This window comes from Numenius arquata, chromosome 6 (genome assembly GCF_964106895.1).
Source record: "Numenius arquata chromosome 6, bNumArq3.hap1.1, whole genome shotgun sequence".
Classification (NCBI taxonomy): Eukaryota; Metazoa; Chordata; class Aves; order Charadriiformes; family Scolopacidae; genus Numenius; species Numenius arquata.
The window spans coordinates 13,999,048-14,025,290 of NC_133581.1; the positions used below are offsets into that span (position 1 = coordinate 13,999,048).

General features: G+C 43.2%; 1 protein-coding gene across 1 annotated transcript in view; it reads left to right on the plus strand.

Moving 5' to 3' along the window:
* The first annotated feature begins 1,331 nt into the window (after window positions 1-1,331).
* Window positions 1,332-26,243, plus strand: part of PHRF1 (PHD and ring finger domains 1) — a 29,539-nt gene continuing 4,627 nt past the window's right edge. Inside the window, exons 1-14 of the mRNA XM_074150051.1 lie at window positions 1,332-1,410; window positions 7,465-7,579; window positions 7,918-8,040; window positions 9,519-9,751; window positions 10,729-10,812; window positions 11,809-11,930; window positions 14,499-14,596; window positions 15,148-15,320; window positions 17,467-17,596; window positions 17,960-18,099; window positions 18,921-19,108; window positions 19,913-20,032; window positions 21,974-22,128; window positions 22,975-25,764. Of these exons, the coding sequence (XP_074006152.1) occupies window positions 7,489-7,579; window positions 7,918-8,040; window positions 9,519-9,751; window positions 10,729-10,812; window positions 11,809-11,930; window positions 14,499-14,596; window positions 15,148-15,320; window positions 17,467-17,596; window positions 17,960-18,099; window positions 18,921-19,108; window positions 19,913-20,032; window positions 21,974-22,128; window positions 22,975-25,764 (4,447 nt within the window). The 5' untranslated portion in view covers window positions 1,332-1,410; window positions 7,465-7,488. The remainder of the gene's footprint in view (window positions 1,411-7,464; window positions 7,580-7,917; window positions 8,041-9,518; window positions 9,752-10,728; window positions 10,813-11,808; window positions 11,931-14,498; window positions 14,597-15,147; window positions 15,321-17,466; window positions 17,597-17,959; window positions 18,100-18,920; window positions 19,109-19,912; window positions 20,033-21,973; window positions 22,129-22,974; window positions 25,765-26,243) is intronic.

Sequence of the window (26,243 nt, forward strand, 5' to 3'; positions counted from 1 at the left end):
CCCAGCTGGTGTGGTGCTGCCAGAGCCACGAGGTGCGTGGGGATGGGGAACCCTGTCTGCCGATGGCGGGAGCACCACTGGCTGCCCGCTGGTGCCCATGGGCTTGGGGAGGAAGCCAAAAGGGGGGCCAATGCCGTGTCAATTAACGTGCAATTAAAAAGTTGTCCCTTAACAGTGCAAACCTTGCCTTTTCAAACACAAACACAACACACGGCTCTGTGTTGGCCGGCTGCGGCTCTGCCAGGGTTTCCCCCCCGGCCCCTCTCCCAATGCCCCGAGGGGGCAGCCAGCAGCGAGGCCGGCGCAGGTTTGGCTCCACTCAAGTGTTTTAAGGAAAAGGGCTTCGGTTCCCCCCCCCGCCCCCGGCCCCCCTCCGCTTTCCGACAATGACCCGAGTGTCTGCGAGGAGAGGACGCGCGTTAACTCCCGGTCACGTCCGCCGGCCAGCAGAGACGGGGCCGCGCTCCCCTCCCGGCGGAGCGCCCGGGCTTGGGCAGAAACCGCAGCCGATGGAACAGTGCGAGCGGGGGAAGCAGCCCTTCCTGCTGTACGTGCCTGCCATCACCCGCAGGAACGGGAACATTTGGGCTGGGATCAGCCACGCGTAGTTAGAGGGGGAAAAAAACAAAACAACCCCGCCGCGATCTGCGTCGCCTTGGAGAGGCATCCGATACTGACCCCTGCCCTCGCAGGCCGCCCGCCCCACCTCCCGGCCAGCAGCGTGCCCCGGGCCCGGCCCGCCCCGCCGCCCACAGCGCCGAAAGCCCCCGCCGCCGACACCCTCCCTCCCTCCCTCCCTTCCTCCGGCTGCTGTGGGGGCGACGGCAGCCCAGCCCCGGCCCCGTGTCGCCGGGGGGCTGGCGAGGCCGAGCTCTGCGCGGGTCTGACCCAACCTCGCAGACACGGCAGGGCCCGGCCCCGCCAGACCCCTCGCAGCCTCGACACCCGCACGGCTGGGCGGCCTTTGCGCCGCCGGCCCCCCAAGCCTGGGGACACGGGCCGCGGGGACAGGCAGCCCCTGGGGATGTCCCCCTGCCCGCCCTGCTGCTCTGGGGCGGCCGGGAGCCGCCGACGCCCCGGGGCCTAGCTCCCGCCCCTAGGGGCGGTGCGGCTCCGCCCCCCGCGGCTCCGCCGTGGTACAGTCCGGCGTACCCCTCCTCCAATGGTTCGGCCCCGCGGCCGTTCTCCCCCCTCCTCCGAATGGTTCGCCCCGTCGCCCCGCTCCTTCTCGCTCCCCCTGCCCCACGTAGTGGTTCAGTCCTGCGGCCGCGCTTGCTGGCGCCGGCACTGCCGCCGCCGCCGTGACCCGGAAGTGTTCCCACAACACTTCCGGGGCGACGGGGCTTCCGGCCGTGCAGCCCGTTACGCCGGCCCGGCCCGGTTATGTGAACACCGGGGCCTTCTCCTCGCGTGAGTGTTCGGGGACGGGGGCGGCTGTCGGGGATGCTTGGGCGACTCGGGTCGGGGGTGGGTGGGCGGACGAACGGCGGCGCTGGGCCGCGGGCCGGAGCTGCGCGGAGCGGCCGTCCTCCGCCGCGGCGGGCTGCCAGCTCCGGAGGGAAACTGCCCCGCTGCGCCTGGGATTGTTTATATTTATTTAATTTTGTTCCTACAAACGTATATATTTATTTTTTGATTCTCTGAGTAAGCGCTGGCCGCAGCTGCCTGGCGGCTGTGGGAAGATGCGGCTGAGCGGCGCCGCTGCGGGGGCTCTCCCCGGCCCGGCCTTCTCCCGGGGGTGTTCCCCGGGCTGCCCGGAGCCGGGTTTCTCGTGGAAGCCGTCCCGCGGGGTGGAAAGTGGCCGAGCAGGCGGCGACGGCGTCTCTGCGTGGGGAGGACCTGCGCGGCGACGGCCCCTGTACTGGGGAGCGACGCGGAGCGCTGGAGCAGGCGGCTGCCTTTCCTGCTGCAAAGAAGTACTAAATAAAGCCAGATGTTTCTGGCGTGGCGTGTCTGTCCCGCCCCTGTCCCCCCGACACGTTGTTTGTGGTGCACGCATGAATTAATTTGAAGAAGTTATAAGCTATTTCAGTCTTCTACAGTAAAGTCACCAGGCATCTCGGGTAACAAGTAGAAATGAGTTTTTTGTGCAAGCATTTTTTGTAATGCCCGTTAGCTTATTGCAAAACCATGTTTAGGCTTAAAAACCTTGCCTTGAGGGACCCGTGCTTACTGAGGTTTTTAAGCTGTGGAACTGGTGTTCCTCATTGGGCTCCCCGTGTTCAGTAACAGTGGGGTGGGTGTGCTTTTTGTAGTTTTAGTTTCTGGTTTTCCTGCTGGTTGTTGCGTGGATGCATTGCTGATGTGCTGCAGAGGTGTTCGCTGCGTTATTTCTTTTCTTGAAGCTCAGTAGGTCTTGGTACCTTTTGTAGTGGCTATACACCAAAAAAAAAATAATGGTGAAAACAGAGGAGGGTTTTTTTGTGTGTGTTTGGGGTTTTTTTTCCAGCCACACCCCATAAATAGCATGGAAAGCTCTAGTTAGAGATGGGAATGGTGTGAAAGACTGAGGCTGAAAGGGAACTTGCCAATACAGGTGACTCTTCCTAAGAAAAGAAACCTCTTAATAAAGAGGAGGATGTGCAGCATTGGTGAGTCTTTGATTCACAGCTGGAAACAGAGCCAGTGGCTTCAGGGAATTGCAGTCTGGGAATTGCATAGAGCTTGGCTGCTGCTTTGAATACAGAGGTACCAAACGCCCAGCTGTTCCTCTGGGTAAGATGCCACATTTCAAAAGTGCCTTTGCAAAGCCTGTGCATTGCTTTGTTTTCATTGCAAACTCCCTGAAGAGTGCAGTGTTAGCTCCTGGGGAAGCTTTGGTCCCGGAATTTAGGGTAGCTAAATTTAGGGCAGGACTAGGATGCAGGAAAGGTAAGTGTTTTCTTACCTGCCCCAGGATTTATTTTCTGTGCCTTATCTGTTAGGTCTTAGGCGCTTCTGTTATTTAAACTGTTACATGGGCAGTTCTCATAGTGGTATTTAAGAGTTAATCTTTTTGTAACTTAAACAGGGGAAAGTTGGATCTAAATTTAGATTTAGAGGGCTTTTTTTAAAGCTTCGTGTGCATGCTAGGTTGGCACTGTGTGGCTCTAGCCTGTAGGATTCTCTTGCTAATCTAAGTTTCCCTGCGTAGTTCCTCTTACTTCCACCTTTGGAATGTGGTGGTGACAGATACTAGTCACACCATACCCAGATGTTTTTCAGCTGGGTAGAGCCACAGTTTTTACAAAACTTACTTTCTTTTCTTCCAATGTAGCATATGAAATTTGAAACAAAGCCAAATGCTTTCTGATGTGTGATGTTAGTTTTCCAGAGGGGAACTGAACTGTTTGGTTGATTTGGAAGAAAAAACAACCCAAACCAAACAAAACAAACCCACAACAAATCAAGCAGATGTGCCAAGGAGAACTGAAAGCTCATGTGTTTGAATATTTAGTAGACTTTAAATTTAGTTATAAGTGCTCTTTGGAGCACGGCAGCTCAATAATTGCCCATGAAATTAGATCAGCATTCAAAACCACCCTGTGAGAAAATCCAGCTGACTTGTTTTCTTTACCTGTGTATAATCCCAAATGTTACCCAAGCAGATTAAAATAAATGCCTTGTCTACTAGCTCTTTCTGTTTCTAAAAAGCAGAAACTACTGTAAGAAGTTGGTGATGGAGGAAATCAGTTGGTGCTAGAAGGGAAGGCACATATGACTGGAAGTGTCGCTCACTGTCATGGGCGGCTCCATCAGCTTCGTGTCAGAATGAGATGGAGCTTGAGTGTGTTTGGCAGATCGTGACTCCTCTGATGGTTAGAAACCTGCACTTGCCTTCTAGCTGGAACATATTCACAGTACATTAAAATACTAATTTGTGGTAATACATAAGGATCTTAGTTCAAAAACTGAAGGTTTACTGAAGTGTTTGTTTGATAAACACTTGTTCTGGAGGAAACAATCTTCTCTGTTCTTAAAGCCAACAGAAAGCTCTATTGCTAATACAGCTTAAAGAAAGTATTTGTAATTGCTATTTGATTGTACAATTAAAATGACTTAAGGCAGCTCAGTGTAAAAATGTAATCTGTCTTAATAGCAAAGCCCAGGCTTAGGATTTATTTTGCAGCTGAGCCTGTGCTGCGGTAGGCACAGAGTGCTCCGTGCAAGCCCTGCTCAGCCCTAGTGAGGTTGTGCCTTTGTGAAGGGAACCTTGGGCTGGGGAAAAACGCTGGTCCATGTAGTGTGATCGAACACCTGGCATGCATTCATTGTTTTTGCGGTTTCGTGTTTTATTAAAATATTGTGAAGTTCTTCTAAATGAGAATTTGTAAACAGGGGGATGTTAAGGAGGGGTACGGTGTCTGCCTTTAGCAGACCTGGTGTGCAACCTGTAATTCAAATACTGGATGTGCTGTGCACAGGCTGCAGATGTGTGAATGATGCACCTGCACAGGGTGATGCCTTGCGTTAGTGGTATTGACTCCAAAGACAAAGGATCTCTGGCCAGGTTACCTTGCATTTGCAAGCTGCCTGCTGGGAACGCATCCTAAATTGCTCTGAACAGAGTCTTCAAAGTGGGATGCAGAAGTGAGGATCGGCAGATGTGAGAGGCTCCGCTGCTGAAGGGCTTTATGCAGAGTACTGCACACCATGGGACTTTCCAAGTGAGCAAGCACCGAGGGGTTGGGTACAGCAGTGAGGGCAGGTCCTTGGCACCCCCAAAACTGAACACAGCTGTAGTTGCCTCAGTTGAATGGCCTTTGGGGATAACAAGTTGCTTTTTAGCAGTCTGGGCTTTTATGTTACAGAAGTGCATAGTTAAGGTTTGCCTTAGAAGAATTATTACAATCTCCTTCTTAACCAAACTTCTTGGTTTACATAATAATAATACAAAATAGATTGGAAGCATTTTTATCTGCTGGTTCCAGCTTGTGGGGGTTAGAAAAATTCTGATGTGCTAAGTGCTGGAACGAAAGCTGGGCTTTTGTACAGGTGGGTGAGCTCTCTGAAATGTATTGTAAATGTGTTTGTGTTTCACAATGGTAATTTGTTTGAAATGTCTCCCGTAAGGGAGGGGGGCGGGGGGGGAACCTGAGAAATGCTGCTTATTGTTTGTAAAACAAAAAAATAAAAAATTAAAAAAAAAGGAGACCAAGCTCTCATTAGGTGTATAGTCAACTCTGGTTTCGTCCTTTTTTTCTTAAGAGCAGCTACCCCGTTTGGGAAAGGTTGTTCATAAAGTAAGATTTGTGATGTGCTTAAAATCAAATTCACTTTATCTCGCTTGGTTTCTCCTTGTCTATTCCCAACTATCCACAAAACAGACTTTTTTTTTTTTTTTTTACTGACAAGATTTGAGGACTTGATTGTTTGCTGCAATACCACATTTTCTTTAACTTTGAGTTTTGCCTCCGAGCAAAGTACAAGCTTGCATTTGCAGCATAAATATGTCAGTTCAGATTGTCAAGTCACAAGTGCTGATTTGTTTGCCTCTGTGCTTAAAGGATATCTTTCCGTGGGGTAGCAGGGTGAAAATAACATGGGTGGTTGTTTTATTCCGCGGCAGCGAATAAATGCTTGCTGTTTGGAAGGGCAGTTAAGTATATGTTGGTCAGAACTGTGGTCTGTGGGAATCGCTTCTGAAAATAAAAAGATCCTTTCCTCACTGCTCTTACTGCTTCGCTTTAAGGAGAACTAGGGAGCAGGGGAACGGAGGTCATTGTGATAGCGAAGTGGAGGTTTATCCACGGTTTTACCCATTGTGGTGGCTTTGGTTGGCCTCTGTCATCCTCAGTGGCTTGGGAGTGCTGTAGCTGGCTGGATACGGCAGTGATGGATCAGCCAGGAACACACTCTACTCCCACAACCTGCCAATGGAGAAGTGATACAGGCAGAGGTTCTGCATAAAATCTTAAGTACGCTATGTAAATTCCTGGTACGTACATAACAAATACGCCTGTCGCTGCCCTGCTGCGGGACTGCTGCTGCCAGTCTCTGCCCTTATGTATCCTGGCTCTAACGTCACCACGAATTTTGCGTTGCTGTAGCTAACTTAGCTTTTGGGAGGATATTATATAATTGAGTTTCAGTTTGAATAATTCATACATACGCCCTGCTGAAACTTGAAAAATTCCTAGTGTTTCTTCCTATTTTTTTTCAGTTACATCGTGAAGTGACTGGCTTTTGATGAGTCTGCGTATTTTCAGCCAACATAAATTGTTTTAAAACACACACCCGTTAACAGCCATGAATTTAGCTAAAAGTTTAAAACTCTATTTATGCAAGATTCTTACTGAAGTTAGGAGAAATCCTTACCAAAAACTTGGTGTTGTTGAAGCTCAATCCTTGTTTTTATCTTTTTTTTTTTTTCCCGGAGCATTGGAGACTGCATTTGCAGTTTAGTCTGATTTAGTGAAGCCTACATTTTTAAGTCTGTTAAGTGCAGAGCTGTGCTACGTGGCTCAAAAAGGGAGTGTGCAAGTAAAGATACGCATCAAGAGCACTTGAATAAAACATAATGTTTTGTTCCAAAAATTCTCTTAATATGCAAGATATGTAATGCGGAGCAGGGAGAGTGGGAGAAGAGCACCTGATTGAAACTTCTTTGCCACACTTGTAGAAGAATCCATATTTTTTTTCATATTGAGATATGACATCGAGCTTTATAAGTGTCAATTAATTATATTTTTCCATGACTTGCTTATAGAAGCTTGCAGAGATCTGTCTGTCTTAACGCTTTGTAGCGTTATATATTAAAAGCTCTGACTTGATTGTCACTATGAATTTGGGTCGTGAGACATCTCTCAGTGTCTGTCAGTTTTATTGCCAGTCTGTGCTGATGCACAGTAATTAATGTGATTGCATTAATATGCACCAAATCAAGTCTCCTTCTTTCTGTGGAATAATGGTTATGAGGTCTGAGACTTCTCTATTTTGTGACAGAGCTGTGAGAAGGCCTTTTTTAAAATTATCTAAAACAAGTAATCTTTCTTCTTGTTTCTTTTCAATTGAGCAAGATAAAGTATTTTGTCTTGAAACACACCTTGTCATCCTGTTAGGCCTTGTTCAAAGGGCCACTGGGCCCATTCTGTTTTGCATTTTATTGCTAGTCCACAGGCTGGTTTTGGGTTTTGTGGGTTTTCTGTTCCTATTTTCAGTGGGGAGTTCTGGTTATACCTTTTTCTGTCATCCGGGAGCCCAAGATAAATCTGAATCTTTCAGCTAAACTGGGTTTCAGAAGCAGCTGGTTTCATCTAGCTCAGTAGGGATGTGAGACTTCGCCTAAGGATAACTGCTTACCTGCAGCCACCTCTGAGTTGAAACTGGAAAAACTAGTCAGTGGTTTGAGGAGCCTTTGCTGTAGAGCAATGTCCCTTCTACTGTTCCCATCTCCTTAGATGTGTTGGATGCCTTTTGCTGGGCTGACACCTGCTCTGCTTGCATCGGTGGTGCTCTGCCTCACTGAAGTCTGCTTTCTTGCAGGGAGCATATTCCCAATGTCCTGCCATGGATGATGACAGCCAGGATGAACTGATAAACAAGAGTGCTGCACTAGGCAAGGGCAAACGACAGAGTCTCACGCTCCTCAGTGAAACAGGTAAATGCGGTTTCTCTGCATGTGCACATTTCTAGTTCTAAGTTGGAGAACCGATTGGTTTAACCTCCAAAGAAAAATAAAGATATATTTGTGACCATTTGTTTCTTTTTTTTCCCTGATAATTTTTTGTTTGTTTGTTTGCTTCCTAAATTCTGTATCTCAAACTGCTGGCATGCTTCCCTGGAGTTTTTCAGAACAGGCAGCTTTGATACCACTGAGGAAATCTGGGGTTTCACTTCACCTGTAACATCCTGAGCAGGGTTTCTGGTGTGGCCTTCACTGTTCTGCTTGTCTGCCTAAAATAGGTATTTACTGTCTTCTTCTCTTTTCTTTTTAAGAAAGCAATGGTGGAAACAGCTGTGATTCAGAAGATGATACCGGAAGTGAGGAGGAAGAGGATGTCACTGAGGAAGAAGGAGGCGAGGAAGACAAGGAAGAAAGTGAAGATGAAGAATTAGAAGGTAAGTCTGTTAATGTGCATCAACAAGCATTTTTTCAATAATTGGAGGAAGAGTGGGATAAAGGTATTTCCTCCAGAAATTAAATGTAAATCCACAGATGCTGCTGTGTCAGGCCAATGCCCAAATCCTACAGTAATAAACAAAAAAGTAATTTTCCCCAATTTCTAAGTTTTAAAGTATTTATATGTTTGAAGACTATCTACTAGCCAAAGCGGTGTAGTTATAGTCAGTAGGAGTGAACTCTGCCCCAGCATGAGTAGAAAAAAAGTCAAAATTGCAGCGATGGCTCATGCTATTTTTTCACTCAGCTTGTTTGTTTACTTTGGCATGGGACTCTAAAGTGAATGATTTTTGAGTTTTGGAAATAAATTACTATTGCCATTAAGCCTAGGGAGGAGGGAAGAAGACTTTACTAATTTTTCTTGAAAAAGGAGTGTGGATTTGTTAATTTTACTGAAAATATACTCTGTAGATGCATGTACTTCAGAAACTGCTGCACTCAAATTATTATTTGGATAGACAAAAATACATGTTTTTATCACATCTTAAAGCTTGTTGGGAAGGCAAGAGCACAGTTTTCCAAGTTACTAGTTAGACTGATTTGAACACAGACTAAAAAGTTGATGCCAGGTGCCAAAAAACTTTATTAATCCTTCATTTAGGGTATTCTCTGCAATGTCCAGACAGGAGAATTCAGTAGAAAAGAAAAAAGACAAGGACCCTCTTATTAAAGAAAGTCAACAAAACAACAGCAGCTTCCCCCTTACCCTCCTCTCAAAAAAACGTGAGAGTGTTTTTAGGTAGCTTTTCACTGCCTCTTGAAGATGTCAACTTAATTCACAGGTTTTAGGAAAAGACTAACACACGTGTCTATTTTGTACTAAAATTAAAAACCCCTTTCAACAATGTATGCTGAGTGTTTAAAATTATTTTTACTCAAAGCCAAACTTCTCTAAGCAGTCTTCAGGTAGGCACCCAGGTCCCTTGACTCTCAAAATCATGATTTACTGGTGAAATCTTTGATCTGTTCTTCTGCAGGTGAGCGTATTACTGCTTCTTGTCCTCTGGAGTGTCTATTAAAAAAAAAAGCTGGACACCTTATAACTTTATTACAACTTTATTTTCTTAACTTCAGTGTTCAGTGATAGCCTGATGTATCATATTATCTTGTGGTTTTGATAAACTTGGTTTTCTGCTGTCTGTCCTTTTTAATCTCTTGTAAGACTAGTCATGTTATCAGGCTTTATTTTTGCTTTATTTTTCACCAGAGTAATCCATTGCTTTTTAGTGAAGGGATTTAGGAAAAAAAACAGCAAAAATTATTGCCTCAAACTGGGGAGGCTGTGCTTCACTCTTGCAGACCCATAAAATAAGCTTACTTGGAATTTTCTGTGAACTGGTCCAGCCCACCCCCTCTGCCCTTGCTGCTGAAGCCCTGCAGCATACAAGAGGTGTTTCTTATCTCTCACTTTTTTAAGATTGTGAAGACGACGATGAAGAAGAGGAAGAGGAGGAAGAAACTGAGGCTGCTGTGGGGGGAATGACTGATTCTTTGAAATTAGAGCCACACATAAACAGAGCGAGCATTTCCTCTGATGAGGATGGCGAAAACTGCCCCATTTGCCTCAACACATTTAGGGATCAGGCTGTTGGGACTCCTGAGAACTGTTCCCATTACTTCTGCTTGGACTGCATTGTGGAGTGGTCTAAGGTGAGCTGTTTTGTCCCTGATGTCCTGTGGCCTTCTGCTGTGCTCTGCTCTCTGTCCCGCTGATCATGCTGTTCTGCTATAATGAGAACAAAACACTGTAATATTTATATTTGCTTTCTTAAGCTTTTTTTTACACAGACTTGGGTTACTGCTCTATTTGGCAGGATTCGTGTTTGTGAAGTGTGGATCTGTTTTTCTTGTACCCGTCCTAATCTGTTCTGTTCTCTGAAAGCTGTAATGTCATAAGTAAGTGTGTTTCTAGGCATCTAAAAGTCTTTTTTTCAAGTCAAGATACCAGTGATACTGGTTTTCTCTGTGTGTGTTTATATATTTCTCTGTGTATATATATATCTTTACCTCTTGTTGAATTCTGTGTTGTGACCATTCGATGCGAGTCTGTTGCGACAGTGAACATTTAAATGTACAAAAGATATAAAAGAATTCTGACTAAATCGTCAGTTTGCTCTGAATTCAGTTTTCAGTCCAAGTTCCTTGCCACCTGTGTAGTTCCCATAATCATAATCCAGGGTGAGAATTCCAAGAAAATTTACTGTGCCTGCAGCAGTACCAGTGGTAATTAAATTTTAAATAAAATAAAAATCATTCTTACTGAATATATTTTTAAACCACTTCCAGTTGCTCATTCGTCCAAAGGAAAGCCAATACCCTAAAACATGAGCACTATTTCAAGAGAACGTTTGCAAGAACTTTGCTGCTTTGGCAGTTGACTAATAATTAAATAACTTTGGTATAATAAATGCTTTTCTAAAAATGCATGTTTTCTCTGATACAATAGGTTGGTTGTAAACCACATCAGTCAGATTTAAGTACTTAAAATGTCAAGACCAATAGCTGTTAAAATGATTACTACATTGTTTTAATGCTTATTACATTAATAATTGAAGATTTCCTTGTTAAAAATTGAATGAAGAGATGTGCTTATTAACTGTATGGAGAATTTTTTTTTTTCTTTCTAGAATGCAAACTCCTGTCCAGTGGATCGAATCCTCTTTAAGTACATCAGCATTCGGGCACATTTTGGTGGTAAAATCTTAAAAAAGGTAGGCTTTCTACTGTAGCAAACGGGCCAGTTGCCACAAAATAGCTATTCAAAGGTTTACACTCCTAGCATGTTTGTCTGATATTTGGTATCTGGATGAATTATTTCTTTCCTATTTTGAGATTGCCTTTTAAGGAACTGTTACTAGTTTTCTTCCTCCTTAACCACATTTTCTGCAGTATTGTGTGTGGATTGAAGTGTGGCATCATTTCTGATGGCAAAAAAGGGTGGTTTTCATAACTGTCTCTCTTGCATAATGGACATTTGACTCTAAGCTCTTCTGTATTGATAAGCCTGTCCTCATGGGGAGAATGCCCTGCATACTGCAGGTGCTGTTATACTCTGAATAGGAATAATCTAGGTTATACGTGATCTCTTCCTTGTGTCTTGCTGCCAGCTGTGCTGTGTAGCAGTTGGGTTTGTAAGGGAAAAAAGACCCAAGGCAATAGTAGAGAGCTGTGAGAGGCAGCGGTTGAGTGTGCTGGTAGTCTCTCACAAAAGAGTATTGAAGAGCTGTCACTGCTCTCTGATATTAATTATCAGAAACGTAGTACTTCTTCAGGAGACATTTAGGAGTTTGGTGCTGTTTTCATAAACTGATGGTTTATTATTAAGTGTTTGCATTTTAACAGAAGTGTGAATTAACATTTAAATGATATGTTGGGAGAGAAGCTAAGCTTGCCCTCCTCTGTCTTGTTTTGGGGTTTGGTTATTTTTCTTTGACTACTTTTGATCTTATTTGGGAATTTTGGTTTTGCCTGTTCTTAAAATGCAGTTTTCTGTAGTTGTTGGTGTCTGACAGTAGACAAGTTCTTTAGATGTTTTCAAGCATTTGATCATGTCCTAGATGTGTTGAATGAACTAATTGAAGGTACTGGTATGTAACAGCCATTTTGGTTCATCCACTTTTAGGTTTTGTTGCAGGTACTGTTAATGTGACAATGGATTTTAAAAAGTGCCACATTCTGCATAAAATGTGATTCCCTCTTTTATTTAGATTCCTGTTGAGAACACGAAAACTCAGGGTAATGATGGAGAGGATGATCCAACCTTCTGTGAGGTGTGTGGCAGAAGTGACCGTGAGGATCGCCTGCTGCTGTGTGATGGCTGCGATGCAGGGTAAGAAAGGTAGCACTGTAGCACCTGCATGATTGCCGATGGCACTGCGGGGCTGGCCAGTGCTTGGTCCACAGGCACTGTCTGGTTTGTAGGCTGCCCTTTGCTGCTCTCTTCAGGCTCATCATGTGGCCAGACTTGTGTCCATGCATTCATAGCGCAGACATCCCCAGGATGTGATGGATCCTTTTCTGGTTGTGGAGCAGCGCATGTGTGGAGTCCTGCACACATCAGTGCTGCAGACCGACAAAACAGATGACCATATCTTCAAGTGATGAAGATGTTTGTGCTTATCCATGCAACATATGGGTGCATGGAGGGCAAAAAACATTTATTTATGTCTCCTTGATAGGGTGCATGACTAGACCCAACTGGCTGGACATTAGTGCTGTGTGGGAGAAGTGCTGAAGATTCACAGATTTGTGAAATCTTGAGGTCTTTTCTTTATAGCCACAGCTATTAAAAGATTCCCTTATTCTTGCTTACTTCTTTCTCTGCCAAATTTTTTTTCCCCACCTTGATTAATAAAATAAGTGTTTAAGTAGAGGCATCAAGATACTACACAACTTTGGGCCTACGGTCTTCTGCTAGAATTTAAAGCTCTTACACTGTTTAATCAGTCTTGCAGCATTGTCAGTTTGATATCAAAAGTTATGGATTGAGCGAAGAGAGATACTTGCTTGCAAGGAATATGTAAAATAATCTTTTATTCTTCTAGCAATCTAACTAGACATCTGGTAAGTCTAGTTTTGTCTTTGTGTTCTGTAGTGTCCATATACACTGATTCATCTTTTGGAGAAGAGACAAAATCAGGAACACTAAATATTGTTAAGCATGTCATCAGAACACTGAATTCAAAATACTTGACCAAGACCAGTGTTTCATAGGTCTTACCTGAAGTCTTGTCTTTCATTTCTTTCTGAACTTTCATAAGACTTACCTGAACTCAGGGTATTGCTTCAGATTTTCCTTTGTGGTCTCTCAATAGTTGTGTTGTTTTGTTTTGTTTCAACTTCCATCTTCTTAAGTCTCTGAAAGAGTGTAAAATCTCACCTGCCGAGGTGTACTCTTTCATGCAAGCAGGACATGATACTCCATTTTGTATTGACAATTAATGTATTTTAGTATAAACATAATATTGGTGGTTTTGGCAGTTTAGCTGCAAATTGAGTTTATCACAACATGGTTGGGAACAGGTTTGAAAAACACAGTCTGAAGTTGAAGTGATAGATGGAAGGTAGATTAACAGCTGTAGTCTCTGTGATTTTTTTTTTTTTTTTTTTTTTTTTTTTTTGTGTTACTATAAGGTGGGATTAGAGCATCAGATGGATGTTCCTTCCCTTTCCTTGTTCTATGGCCGAGCACTGAGATGTTATCACCCAGCGAATTTTGGCATGAGAACATGAAACGGAGAGCTTCACTCTTTTTCCTTTACTTATTTCAGAGTTAAACACTGTACTACATCAGGAATAACAGTAGAGTTTCCCCTTCTAGAAAAAGAATAAAGTTGGTCATAGAAATGTTGCTAGTTTGAAGCTGAAGCTCTTACTTCAAGGCTGTGGTCTCCCTGTGATCCTTGCCCAGGGAACTTGGTCTAAGCACTTGGGTTTTCACGGGGAGCATCTCATTTACTTGGGAAATCTGTTTTAATTCTTTTTGGCAGTGCAGCTTGAACACGAGTTGCTTCAAAAAATCTGTGCTACTAACACGTCGCGTTGGCTGTGTTTTAATTGCTGAAAATGGAATTGAAAAAACTACAGAACCCAAGTTCGGTAGTGTTGAAAGGCTTTTCCTGGGTTGGTGAGACGGTTCAGTCTAGCTGCTCAGCCTGTTGAGTAGAGAACTACCTAAGGGAGCATCATGCTCTCTTCTTTCCCTTTGAGATTTCATAAGGACAAACGCGTTTCTCAGTCGGATGGTGTTTGGAAGTCAGTGTGGTCAGTCTGCAGTCCTGCAGGTAGCTGTGTGAAGCCAGTGACTCACCAATGCTCTGCAAGCTAGCTTGTGCAGTTATGCAGAAAGCCTTATCACCAGTTATCTTAATGATGCCAGGTGTACACGGTATGCAATGCTTTTATTTAACTTCACAAGGCATTGCAGTTGACCTGTGTCTAGTCACGCAGAACAAAATGTTTATTCGTACCAGTAACATTAATACTATGTTGGTTTGCAGGAAACTGATGTTGTTTCCTGATTGCTGAGGAGACATCTCCAGCATCTCAATACTTCTCTCCTTTCTCTTTGCCACCATCAGTTTTGGCTCTGCACATTTCTTGCAGCTTGGGTTCAAATGGCAAGCGATACATCACACAGCGAGGAAAAAATGCTCACTTTTTCTGAGCTTTTTGAGCCTGAAGTGTTCAAAATACCATCTAGAATTGAAGACCCTTATATAACTATCGGGTAGTGTTGTTTCTCCAGACGTTGGTAGAAGCAGATGCGTAGACCATGGTTTCAAGCTTAAGAAAATATGTCCACCTCATGTAGCATGTGGGTAGAGGTAAAAGGCTCTCTTGGTAAGGAGCACATTGTTTGATTTTCATTTTACTTTTTTTTTTTTCTTTACTCAAGATATCACATGGAATGCCTTAATCCACCTCTGAGTGAAGTCCCTGTAGATGAATGGTTCTGTCCAGCCTGTGCCCCCATGGGTGTCAGTGCTGCTGCAGGTAAGGGGTTTGTGGTATCCAGTCAAAGTAAATACTTTTCTTCTTAAATGATGTGAAACCTGTGCTGTTTTGAAGAGATGTTTAACCCCTGGTTTTATCTGTTTTAAATAATTTTTTTTGGTAGGCATTCTCTCTTGAACCTACAGAGTTGACTTGAACTCTTGACTGATAAGAGAATCTTGTTTATTAAGATTTTCATCTGCAGTTACAATCTCTGGAGCTGCTTCTTACAAGCATTCTTTAACCTTCCTGAGGCAAGCCCAGCACTGTAGTGCAACTGCATTGTATTACATTGGAAAGAATTTATTATTAACCTGAACTCAGTTTGCCAAGGTAGAAGCAATTTCTGTTACCTAAAAAATTGTCTTTCAGTGTAACAGTCTGAAGCAATGGTGTCTGTGGCCGTTTTCTTCTGAGAGGGTAATGTCTGCCCTTGGAGGTGGTTGGTTTAAGAAAGGGAATTGTTGTTTGGTGGGGGGGGCGTTGTTCAAAAGTCTTGAAATGCTTTCACCTGTAGAAAGACCAGTGACCTGGACATCTTTTCTTTCAAGATACAGATCATGTCAGCGAAGAAGAGGTTGCTGCCCTCGTGGCTGATGTTGTTCCTACCACTAGTAGGCTACGCCCTCACGTCCGAACCCGAGCTATAGCCAGAACTCGGCAGAGCGAACGAGTTAGGGCCACAGTGAACAGAAACCGGATAACAACAGCCCAACAAATTCAGGTATTTAGGAGTATTTGCTAATGAACCTCTGGCAGAACCTTGTGGAAGAGTTGAAATAAATTCCCGCTTAAGTAGCTCAGCTGTCTGTGTTGACTGTCCGTAGCGCAATGGTTAGTAGTTGTGGAGTTCTTTTAAATTGAGATGTAGAACGCGTGCAAATTGAGTGGAGCACATGACCAAGACTCTCTATTTTGAAATCTGTAGGTAGCTTCCTCTCTTAATCTGCATGTTATCACCTCGGCTGTGAGCAAAATTGTATTTTTATTCCCAGTTAATGCACAGTTTGTGCACCACTTCTGGTTTTTCTTAGTATGCCTTTTTTTGCTGAGACAGGGCATCTTTATTTGACATTTGTGTATTTGCTTGTCTGTCCTCCTACCCTATTTCCTGTAGCAGCAGAATCTGTTGGCCACCTTCAGCCAAATTTAAGAGAAAAATTTAGTATTTTTAAGGTTTCTGTGTTTGTCAAAATCGGCCTCTTATTGAAGAGAAAAAACCCAGGTGCTAGTGTCCTCAGTGATGTGGCAGTGTGAGTTCAACCACATTAACAGGTACCAGAAAATCTATGCAAGAAAGTATCCCAAATACCCAAGGTCCCTCAAATCCTTTACTCATTGAACTGTTTACTGAAGATGACTGCAGCTGAGATGTTTCTGGATGTTTCTGTTGGCTGGGATAATTAGGATCCTTTAGGTAGCAATTAGTGTTCTGCAAACTGAGAACTTTAAAATTCGGGGATCTCCTGCCTGCTTTGCCCTCTGGCTTTAGCCAAAGCACTCTGTCACTTGCATAAATATAAACAGCCTTAAACTGCACAGGAGTGTATGGTTACTTAGTGTGGAAGCAGAGCCTGTAAATAACCTCCGTGGGACTAGTGATATGTTAATTGGTTCTTCATTAATGCTGCTTTTGAATTTGGTAAAAATATGTGAAATTCTGTAACTTCTGAAAAGGAAGAGGAGAGGATCTGACTTCTTTTTTCCCCTGAGGATGGTCAACTATGGGAATAGGCTGCTTGGACAGTTTTTGAAATCTTCGGTGGCATTCAACACCCACTTGAAGAAAGGCCTAACCAACCTGGTTTGAATTCAGTGTTGACCAGTCATCAAGGGTCCAGAAAGATCGGATCCTTCTGAGGGACACCAGAAGATCCTGTCCAACCTGAATTACTCCATGATTCTATGAAAATAAACTTGGTTTCATCTGACAATAACATGCCATTTTGGTTTTGATTGTATTAAGTCATTTTTTTCCCCAAGATAGGAAAATGTAGAAAAGAGAGAGAAGGGAAGAGTAGATAAAAAAAAGTATTTCTTCAAGTATTTCTTCCAACCCAAACCATTCGATGATTCTGTGACATTTTAGGAATATGGTTGGTGTGGGCATGGCCAACTCAACATAGCTATTGAGAGAAACTTGCTCTTAACATCTTTCCAACCGAACGAAGGAGCAAACCTGTTTTATGTTTGCCCAGCAAAAAGGCTTTGAATTCACTTTCTGAGGCTGGTGGTTCAGAATCCATACGCTTCAGATGTGTTTGTTTCAATGTGGCTGACCCTTGAGTAAAGAGAAGAAGAGGAATTTGAACCTTGTTAGGAGCAGCCCCTGCTTATTGCAATCAAGTAATGCTCCGGAGGGGGACTCACACCTGCTGTTTCAGTGAGTTCCCCGAGGTGTGTGTTTGAAATGCTACCTCTGCACATGCTTCACAGCATTAGGTAAATCTTACCTAAAGAATGAGGAGTTTAAGACAGGGGACCTGTACTGTCTTGGCTTTTCAGTCTTAGCTCATCTCACTTTGCTGTGTGATGAGGCAGAGGTCAGTTAGGTGGATTTGGAAAAGTTCTTAAGTGAACCTTTACATTAAGGAAATGTCAGTCTCAGGGATTGTTCTCATTTGCTAAGAGCCAGAGTTAGGTTAGCCATGACTTGTAATACCGAGGGAGGCTGAAGAGCAAGGTCATATTCTGCTTACTATGACAGTCAATAGGTGATAGAAAGGTGACATGATTGTTTAACTGGCAGCTTGGTGACACAAGTGCTTTTCATTCAAATCTCAAATCCATTTTTCATCAAATGCTTTTATAACTAGCTTGTTGCTGAACTTTAGATACCTTTATAGTGTAACTTCTGATTCCCCATGCAGCACGTGCCAAGGTACCTCATGTCCTCTCTTCTGGATGAAACAATTGAGGCAGTTGTAGCAGGTCTAAACACAGCCATCTACCAGCGTCCTCTTACACCGCGGGCTCCTACTAGGCAGAAAAGAAAAACAGGTAAGGGCATCAGATACCTTTTGTGGTTCCCATCTGCAAGAATAACAACGTTGGCAAGATAAGCCTGAATCATACAAAATACTATAGCTCAGCTGTGTGCTGCTGTACCTGTGCTGCTACAGGAGTATACAACATGCATTTTCTTCTTTCCCCATACTGGCTCTGCCCAAAAGTGTCTTGAAGGTTGCTTTTAAATAAATCCTAATGATTTCACTTTTTCTGCTCTGTTGTTTTATACAGTTGCAGCACACTGTAGGTCTCTTTGAGCTGCTTTGTGCACCATGGGGGAGTGAAAAGGGGAGTACAGGGTACAACGAGTGCCAGCACTTTAGCTAGATACTTGATTGTCTTTTGTCCCATCAGGTAGGAGGAAGAAAGTAGGAGGCAAAAAAAGAACTCAGACAAAATCTTCTGCTGGGAAGAAGAGTTCAGGGACGCAGCTGAAAAGACGCAAGCGTGTGATAAAGAAGAGAAGAGGGAAAAAGATGAGAGTAAGATCACATGTGAGTTTCTGCCAGTGTCAGTATCCGCCATTTTTCAGCCATCTGTAAAAGCATTATAACATGGAATTGAGTGGAAAAAATACTATCTTATAATGTAAGCAGATAACTTTTTTTAGGAGGAGTATGTACAGGATGTGTCCAGTGTACTCCAGAAAGATGCTGTACATGGAAACGAATTGCAACTTCCAGGCAGGCCTGCTGGGTTTGCTGACAAATCCTGTTACCTGAACTGCAGGGATCACACTGTAAAGCATCTCCTGCAGGCTTTGTGTTACGCCTTGCCATTCAGCTGTAGTGTTTACTTGGTACTGATGCAAGCTCAGTAAAAATTACTGTCAGCTATTCTTTTTAATAGGCTATGGATGTTTGTGTCTGTGTTGCAAACCCAGTTAATCAACTGCAAGGGGTCTCAAAATCCCTTTCGGTTGTGGGTAGTGTTTTCATGTGAACTATAATGAATATTCTGCCCCAGCTTGACTTTTGTCCTCAGCTACCTTAAATAGAGTTTACATCCTACAGCCAGAACTGACCCTCCAGCCTTTAATGAAGGAATTGACAATTTTGAATGACATTAAAGATTTTTAGAAACTTACGTGGTCACTTAAATCTGATACGTGCAGTCTCTGTATGAAGTGACCTATGGGCCACGGTTAGAAATTTAATAAATGCTTTAAAACAAATAAAAACAATAAATTCACACCACTTCTGCTACTGATGGTAGTAACCTAATGACTTTACTTAGCCTAAGTGAAGAATCTGGGGCTTTATACCCAGGATACATACCCGCCCTAACATACAAATAACCCAATCTCTTTGCGCAGGTGAAAAATGAGCTTACTACTCGTTCGCGTATTGCAAGAACTCTTGGTCTTAGTAAACCTGTGCGTGGGGCCTCGCTTCCTTCCATGTACAAGCCAATGGAGCCCTCACTTGGTCTAATGAGAGCAGATATTGGTGCAGCTTCTCTGTCCGTGTTTGGAGATCCATATGAGTTGGATCCGTATGAAAGGTAAGATATCTCTGGATTCTGATGAGGGACCTGATAATTTTGCAAGTGTCGGGTTGTTTGTACACGTGACTCTTTGCAGAGTGTAGACTTTGTGTCTGAAGACAGCTTTGAATACACAGCTCATAATAACACGTTGGCCTGTTCTTTCTTTCCTGGGCTGACTTGCTGAGCTCTTTAAGAGTCAGGCTTTTTTGAAGAGGTTTGTTGAAATAACAAGCCTTATGAAACCTTTAATAAGACCTATGGGTTTTTTCAAAGGATAGAATCTGAAGAAGTTGGATCATAATCAGTCATTTTCTATTTGTTTATTTTAAGTGAAGATAGTGTATTTGGTATACAATGAACAATGATTTCAAATAGAATTAAATGGACCTGTGAAATCTTCCATGTTTCTCTTTTTCCCATCTTCACTTTTCCAGACACTTTAAATTCAGGAGGAATCTTTCTATTCCGCAGTTTGTGTCACTCTTAAGATTTGGATTTTGGGGAGGGGTCATGTGAAATTATTGTTGGTGAATCTAATTTTCCACTGAATAAGTCTTTTTGATCCTTTCATAAAAGTAAATTACCCATTTAATATTTTTAAAATAGAAACCTACATTTGAATCTCTGCTGGCTGAGTTATGCTTTTCTATTTATGTAGCCACAGGAAGTAAGTATATTGTACAAATCTTGTTTTTTAATGTGTCATAATAAAACAAACAATGCTCTCTAACTATACCTGTCCTAGTAGTATTATCTACTTCATCTATTTGACATGAAAAACGTTCAATTTCAGGGTTCATGTGTGTGTTTTACCCACAGTAATGAAGAGGTTCCAGCAAATCCAGACTCACCAGTGAGTGCCAAAAGGAGAGTTCTCTCCCAGTCAGCACTGAGGTCTCACCGTCCTGTAGCTAGACCTATTTCTGTGGGACTTCCCAGGTAAAAATCCATCAAGTTTTTTATTTTATTCCATTTTTCTCAATTGTCTAATGACCCTAACAAAAGAGTAAACTGAGTGATCATCCTGGTTTAACTCTTTTCTTACCCTGAGTATTTTGAAAGAGCATGTGTGTGCGTGTGTGCCTGCACATGTGTAGATAAATAACCACAGCATTTTATGCAAGAATTCTTTTTTTTTTATGTTGAAGGACATACACTTACTCTTACATAATAGCTTTAGCTATTGCACTGACATTTCAAATTGCTATTTCCACCCTAACCTGAGTCGTCTTATTTTGAGATTGTGTAGTAACCCCATTAGTATGTTTTAAATCCCAGTCTCATTAACCTTTAAAAAACTGCTTGTTTATTTGAGAGGTCTGGGGAATCTAATTGCACATCCAGAAGAGGAGATGGGGGATGTACTCTCCTCACTCAATTCTTTTACCATTTGTTGGAGCTCGGAAAATTGAACAAAACCTCTTTGTTTGATCCTGCAATTTAGCAGTTGCTTTGCTGTCTGACAGTTGTCTCTGTGTGTGCGAATTGGGTTTGCAGAACAGGGGTGTAGAGTGCAGAGGGGTAGGATACAGGGAGCAGGAGCCTGACGAGAAGAAAACAGATGGGGGAAAATGCCTGAGGCAGGTACCAACCAAGTCACAGAAAACTGCAAGGCTTAGGGAGCTGAAGACTAGGAGAAACGGAGGGAGCTCAGCTTAAATGATTAAAGGTGTGAGAGGTTTGCATGGATGCCCTCTAATGCATCTGTCATGGCGAAGGTTGATCTCTCAGGATCAAGGTAGTATATTTCTGTGATAACTTGGAATATTTCTCTACCTTTCCCATCTCAATCATGAAGGAAGCCTTTCAGGAAGCTTTCCGTGTCCTCCAAATTATTTGAGTAGCACATTGTTTAGAAAGTAGAACTGTTTATCTTAAATTCAGTATTTCTAAAGGCTTGATTTGCTTGGACTACATTGAGTTTCCTGGTCTGGCCTGAGTGGCCAATTCTGTTAGCCTTCCCATTTTGTGTCTGTTGTATGTTATTACAGGTTTTCGGTGTACATTATGTCTGGAAAGTTTGCTTTGTTGTCATACAGAAATGAAATGTAGCTCGCTTGAAGAGCTGGGTATATTGGTCCCTTTTGAAGTTGAGGTTTGTCTTTTTTTTTTTTTTTTAAACCCAAACAAAGCAAACCCCAAAATTCCACCAGCACAAAAGCAAAGAAAGAAAAACAAAAAAGCCACACCCCAATACCAAAAACACCCAAACCTTTTCAGTCCATATTTCAAGAATCGAGAACTTAGTTAACCCATTTTAATAAGATTGAGTAATGCATAAAGGGGAGTGTTTGTGTTGTCCCATATGTGGGAGCATTGCTGTTTTTCAGCGTAATTCTTCCTGTGCCATGTGCTTAGCTACCCTACCAGTAGACACCTATGTGTATTCTGACTGGTGCTAAACACTGCTTCAAGCTGCATCAATTTTTTTAGATAGCAGCGTAGGCCTGAGGAATACATTTGTGATCAAGATTTGGTGGGGAGAAAAGAGGCGGCTGGGATGGAAATACCTCTGAAGTCCCGAGCAGTAGTTTGTGCTTCAAAAATGCATCTTAAATGCACTGGAAAGTCAATCTCAATACACAACACAGTGAGCACCACTCTTAAATAAGATAAAAAGCATTTGTTTACCAAGGGTCTCTGGTATGATTACATACTTTCCTGTCCTGTGGTGTTCCTGTAGGAAGTCAGTAAAGCTTCACCTTCTGTTTGTCAGAGGGAGATGGGAGCTGAATGACTCTAGGGAAGCCAAAACTACAAGTGAACTTCCCTGGCTGACCTCTGTTTATGCCCTTGATTTTGGTTTCTTTTTAATGTAATGTGTGTGTATAGAACAAGTGCTGTAAGAGTAAAGGAAATATAACCCCTCTGAAAATGCAGAAGCAGTGTACCTGCCTTGAGTCCTGATCAAGAAGCAGAAGATGCTCCTGTGCCTGATCTGTTGGGAAGTATCCTGTCTGGACAGAGCTTTCTCATGATGAGTAGTTCGGATGTGGTCATCAACAGGGATGGTTCACTGACAGCGAAGAAGGCAGGTAAGGGTTTGGCACTTCATAGTGCAATTCACCTCTGTGTTTCATCCATGTCTGCCCTGGTCCTACAGGCTGCATAGGGATATTCTTATTGAGCATTTGAATACATAGGATAGATTTGGTAGTTGCCAGCAGTAATCCATCTAAGATTCTTAAGTATGCTCTGTAACAGTGTTACTTGTCTCTGTTTTAATTGCAGAGCTGAGGCATTACTGGAGGATTTTGGTTTTAATAGGTAGTTTCCTTTTTTTAGAAGTACTGCGCTGTAGTTTCATGCTTTGTTATAAAAAATGGAGGACTGGATAGAGCAGAGACATCTTAGTACCCGATTCTTCCGGCATTTGTCGTGCGCTGCTGCTGTGCCTGTGAACTGTACTTTGATTTGAAGAGCAGTGATGAGGACCTTGGCAAGAAGTTTCTTTTCAAAAGTAGAGCTCTAGAACATGTGTTAGCATCTTCAGCTGTGTCTTCCTTTGGCATGGTATTATTTGGAAAGAATCTCTTCAAATCAAAACTTGGACCTTAATTCTTAAAATAGTACCTATAACATCCTCTGTTACAGTAAGTTTTATCAATCGGCAACTACAGGATAATAAACACAAATCTGGTGATATCTACAGAATAGAATAATTTATTTCCTAAACAGTAGTGTTTACCTCAAAGATGCAGTTGTATGGCATTAAACCTTGAGCATCTGACCAAAAGAACTATTGGACTGCCTTATTACCGTGTGGTATGTCTGCAAACCAAAGTGGAACTTAACATAATTAGCTTGGTACTTCTTTTAATGTTGGGGGAAAATGTCCAGATTCATACTGAAAAGCTTAATTGTTTGCTTGTGTGCCGTAGCTCCACTTCATAGAAAATCAGCGAATGACTTGAGAGTGGATGATGGTTCAGGACATAACACCCAACCGAGTACAGTGCACTCAGGGACCACAGCAAGCAGCTCCATTGCTGGACCTTCGTTTTCCTCTGGGCCAAGTACTCGCACCAGACCCTCCTCCTCAAGCTTGTTTTCATCCCCTTCACCCTCACTGAGCAGGATTGAGCCTGCAGCAAACCCTGCACAGATTATATCAGAAAAGGCAACTGTAAAATCAGAATTTTCAATGACACCCAGGTCTGTTCACACTCAGAATATAGCTACTTTGAGCAGGCATGGCTCCAAGTTAGATGAAATGCCCAGATTTAATGGAAACTCTAAAAACTTTGCACCCAGTGACTCATCTTCAAAGCCTCTGAGCTGTAACTTGAATTCTGGCTCAAAAGCTGTAACTGTGAGGCAACCATTAAAACCACCTCTCAAGAGAATTGACATCTTTGAGCTTCCCAGGATACCAAAGATTAAAAAGGAAACCAGCAGCAAGCAGGTGGAGCCGAAACCCGCAGGAAGCCAAAGCTGCGACATCCCCAGCTCCTGTATAACCCAGCTGACTGGCAAAGAGAGCACTAGTCAATCGGGACGGGGTAGCAAGGTGGAAAGTCAGAAGTCAAATGCCAAGGAATCTCAGCAACAAACACATACAAGTGGGATGTCTTTTTCTACCAATACAGGCGTGTATAGCAGCTCATCCTTACTGGGCGCTTCGAGAAGCAAGGGCCAAAGCTCTTTTGAGAGTTTTAAAATCAATATTCCTGGAAACGCAGGGCATCCCAGCAGACTGTCCAACCCAGGATTTTGTAACACCTTTCGCCCTGTGGATGACAAAGCGCAACAGAAAGAGAGTCCTTCACCTCTCTTCTCAGTTAAGAAAAAGCAGGTTAAAAGTGAAATATATGATCCCTTTGAGCCAACAGGATCAGACTCGAGTTCAGCAAGCAGCAGTCCCGAAAGGCTTGGCTCAGGGATCCCGCTAACTAATATTACCAGGACTATTTCCATTGAAAATCCAAAAGTTCAAACGTTTCAGACTGTCCGTCGTTTCACCCCTTACCTGGTAGAAAATATATTTGGATCTGGGGCTGACTCTGACGTACCATCCAGTAACACAGAGTCTCATGATGACATAACGGTAGAAAGCAGGATTGTAGAACAGATCTCTGATACAGAGGAACGAGACAATATGGGTGACAAAGACTTTCTAAGCAGTCCTTGCACTTCATCTGCTGTTAAACAAATTTCTAATGCAGAGCATTTAAAGGAGGAAAGCAGAGAGGGCCCTAATGTGTTCTTTAATGCTGAAGAATTGATTAGACCTAATATTAACATGAAAGTTGAACCAGGTAGTCCCTCAAAGAATGATGGGCAGCAGAAAGTCCAAAAGGTAGAACAAACAGAGCGGCGATCGCGTTCCAGATCCTGTTCAAACTCCAGCTCCCGAAGCAAGAAGAAAATGAAAAGGAAAAAGGCACTTGTTAAAGAGCGTAAGAGATCCCGGTCAGGGTCTAGGGGTAGAGCACACTCAAGGGACCGAAGCTCCAGATCTACCTCATGGTCAGGTGGAGAAGAGCATAGCAAAACACATGCATTGAAACCCAGGAGCAGGAGGTCTTCTACTGAGCGTTCTAGCAGTCATGAACGATCTAAAAAAAAGAAAATGAAGGATAAAACGAAGGATAAAAAGGCAAAAACTTCTTGGTCCAGGGAGAGAAGGAAATCTAGGTCACATTCAGGTAGTCCTGGAAGTACTTCTGAGTTTTATGAAAACAGGAAAAAGAAAAGACGGTCTCGATCAAGATCAAGACGGAGGGAACGTTCCTGGTCAAATAGCACTGAGAGGACTAAAAGGCGGAAACACAGGAGAGACAAAAGCTATGAGAGGTATGATAAAGATAGTAGCTTGAGGTCAAGGGACAGAAAGAGATCGAGATCCAGGTCTCGGGAGAGGAGAAAGTGGAGGTCTCGGTCTCGGTCTGCATCTCGATCTCGGGAGCACAAAAGCAGCAAATCCAAGGAAAAAAGACCAAGATCGAGATCACGTTCCAAAGAAAGAAAACACAGATCAAAAGAGACCTCGCTTCCTCCTCCACCAGAAAAGGATCAAAAGCTTCCAGTTGAAAATGTGTCCAGGTGTGTGGAGCAACCCCATTCCTTCAAAGAGCCAAAGGAGGAGCTAGTACTAGAAGAGCTTTCCATAACCATCCAACCAAATGTCAAACTTGAGGAAGTACAGGCTGACACCCCGGTTCAACTGAGAGAGATTCAAGAAACTATAAAGGTAGAGCCTACCTGTGAGGAAGTGACCAGTGAAACGGCATTCCCTGTGCCAGAGATCGCAAACATTTGTGTTCCAGTTGGCAATGTGGATTCTTTTGCTGAAACAGAATTAGTGAGAAGTAGTGATCCAGCAGTGCTTGGTAGCTGTAGCAATACAAACCTTGAGATTACAGTTAAAATAGAAAATACCGCATTATGTCCATCTCTGATGGAACCGCCCCCAAAGAAGGAAGTTATCATGCACACCCCGGCTGAGGCTGCACCAATTCAAAGCTCCTCCAAAAGCAAAATAACAGATTGTGTGAAGGAGGTTAAAGATGAGTGCCTTGTGTCAAATGAGAAAACTGGTAATTTCAGTAAGCCTGAACTGGAGGTGGTACCTCAGGGTCCTGTGTTGAAATCAAAAGCACCAGTGAAAAGAGTTACCTGGAATCTTCAAGAGGAAGAAAGTGGCACATTGTCTGCTGGAAAAGCTCCAAGTAAGTCTCTCTGAAAACAAACAGCAGTTGCAATAGGCTGTATGAGGCTTAGGGTTTTGGTGCCTGAGTAAAACTGGTTGTAGTGTAGCAGCTCTGTCATCTGAGCTGGGGTGTTGCTGTGGTTTCCAATCCTGAGAGCTGGCATTTTGCACTTGTCGAAATCCTGAGGTGAGTTGTGTTAATGAATGGGAGAGGACACGCTGTCAGCAGGGCTCAGCTAGCCAGCGGCAACCTCTTTGACCGTGAAGCGGCTCTTGCAACCTGATCTCTGAACTGGCAGCCTGCGTTCCACCCTTTCTGCAGTTAACTAGAGTGGTTGTTTTGCCTTCAGAATTTATAAATATTTCTCAGAACTGAGGAGTGTGACAAATCCAAGTAGCTCGCTTCTGTGAGCTTTGCTAAGACAAAGCTGCTAGAAAGAGTTTGGCTTAGGATGTGTGATGTGTGTTGACAGAGTTGCTTGTGTGGTCCTTGTTGGT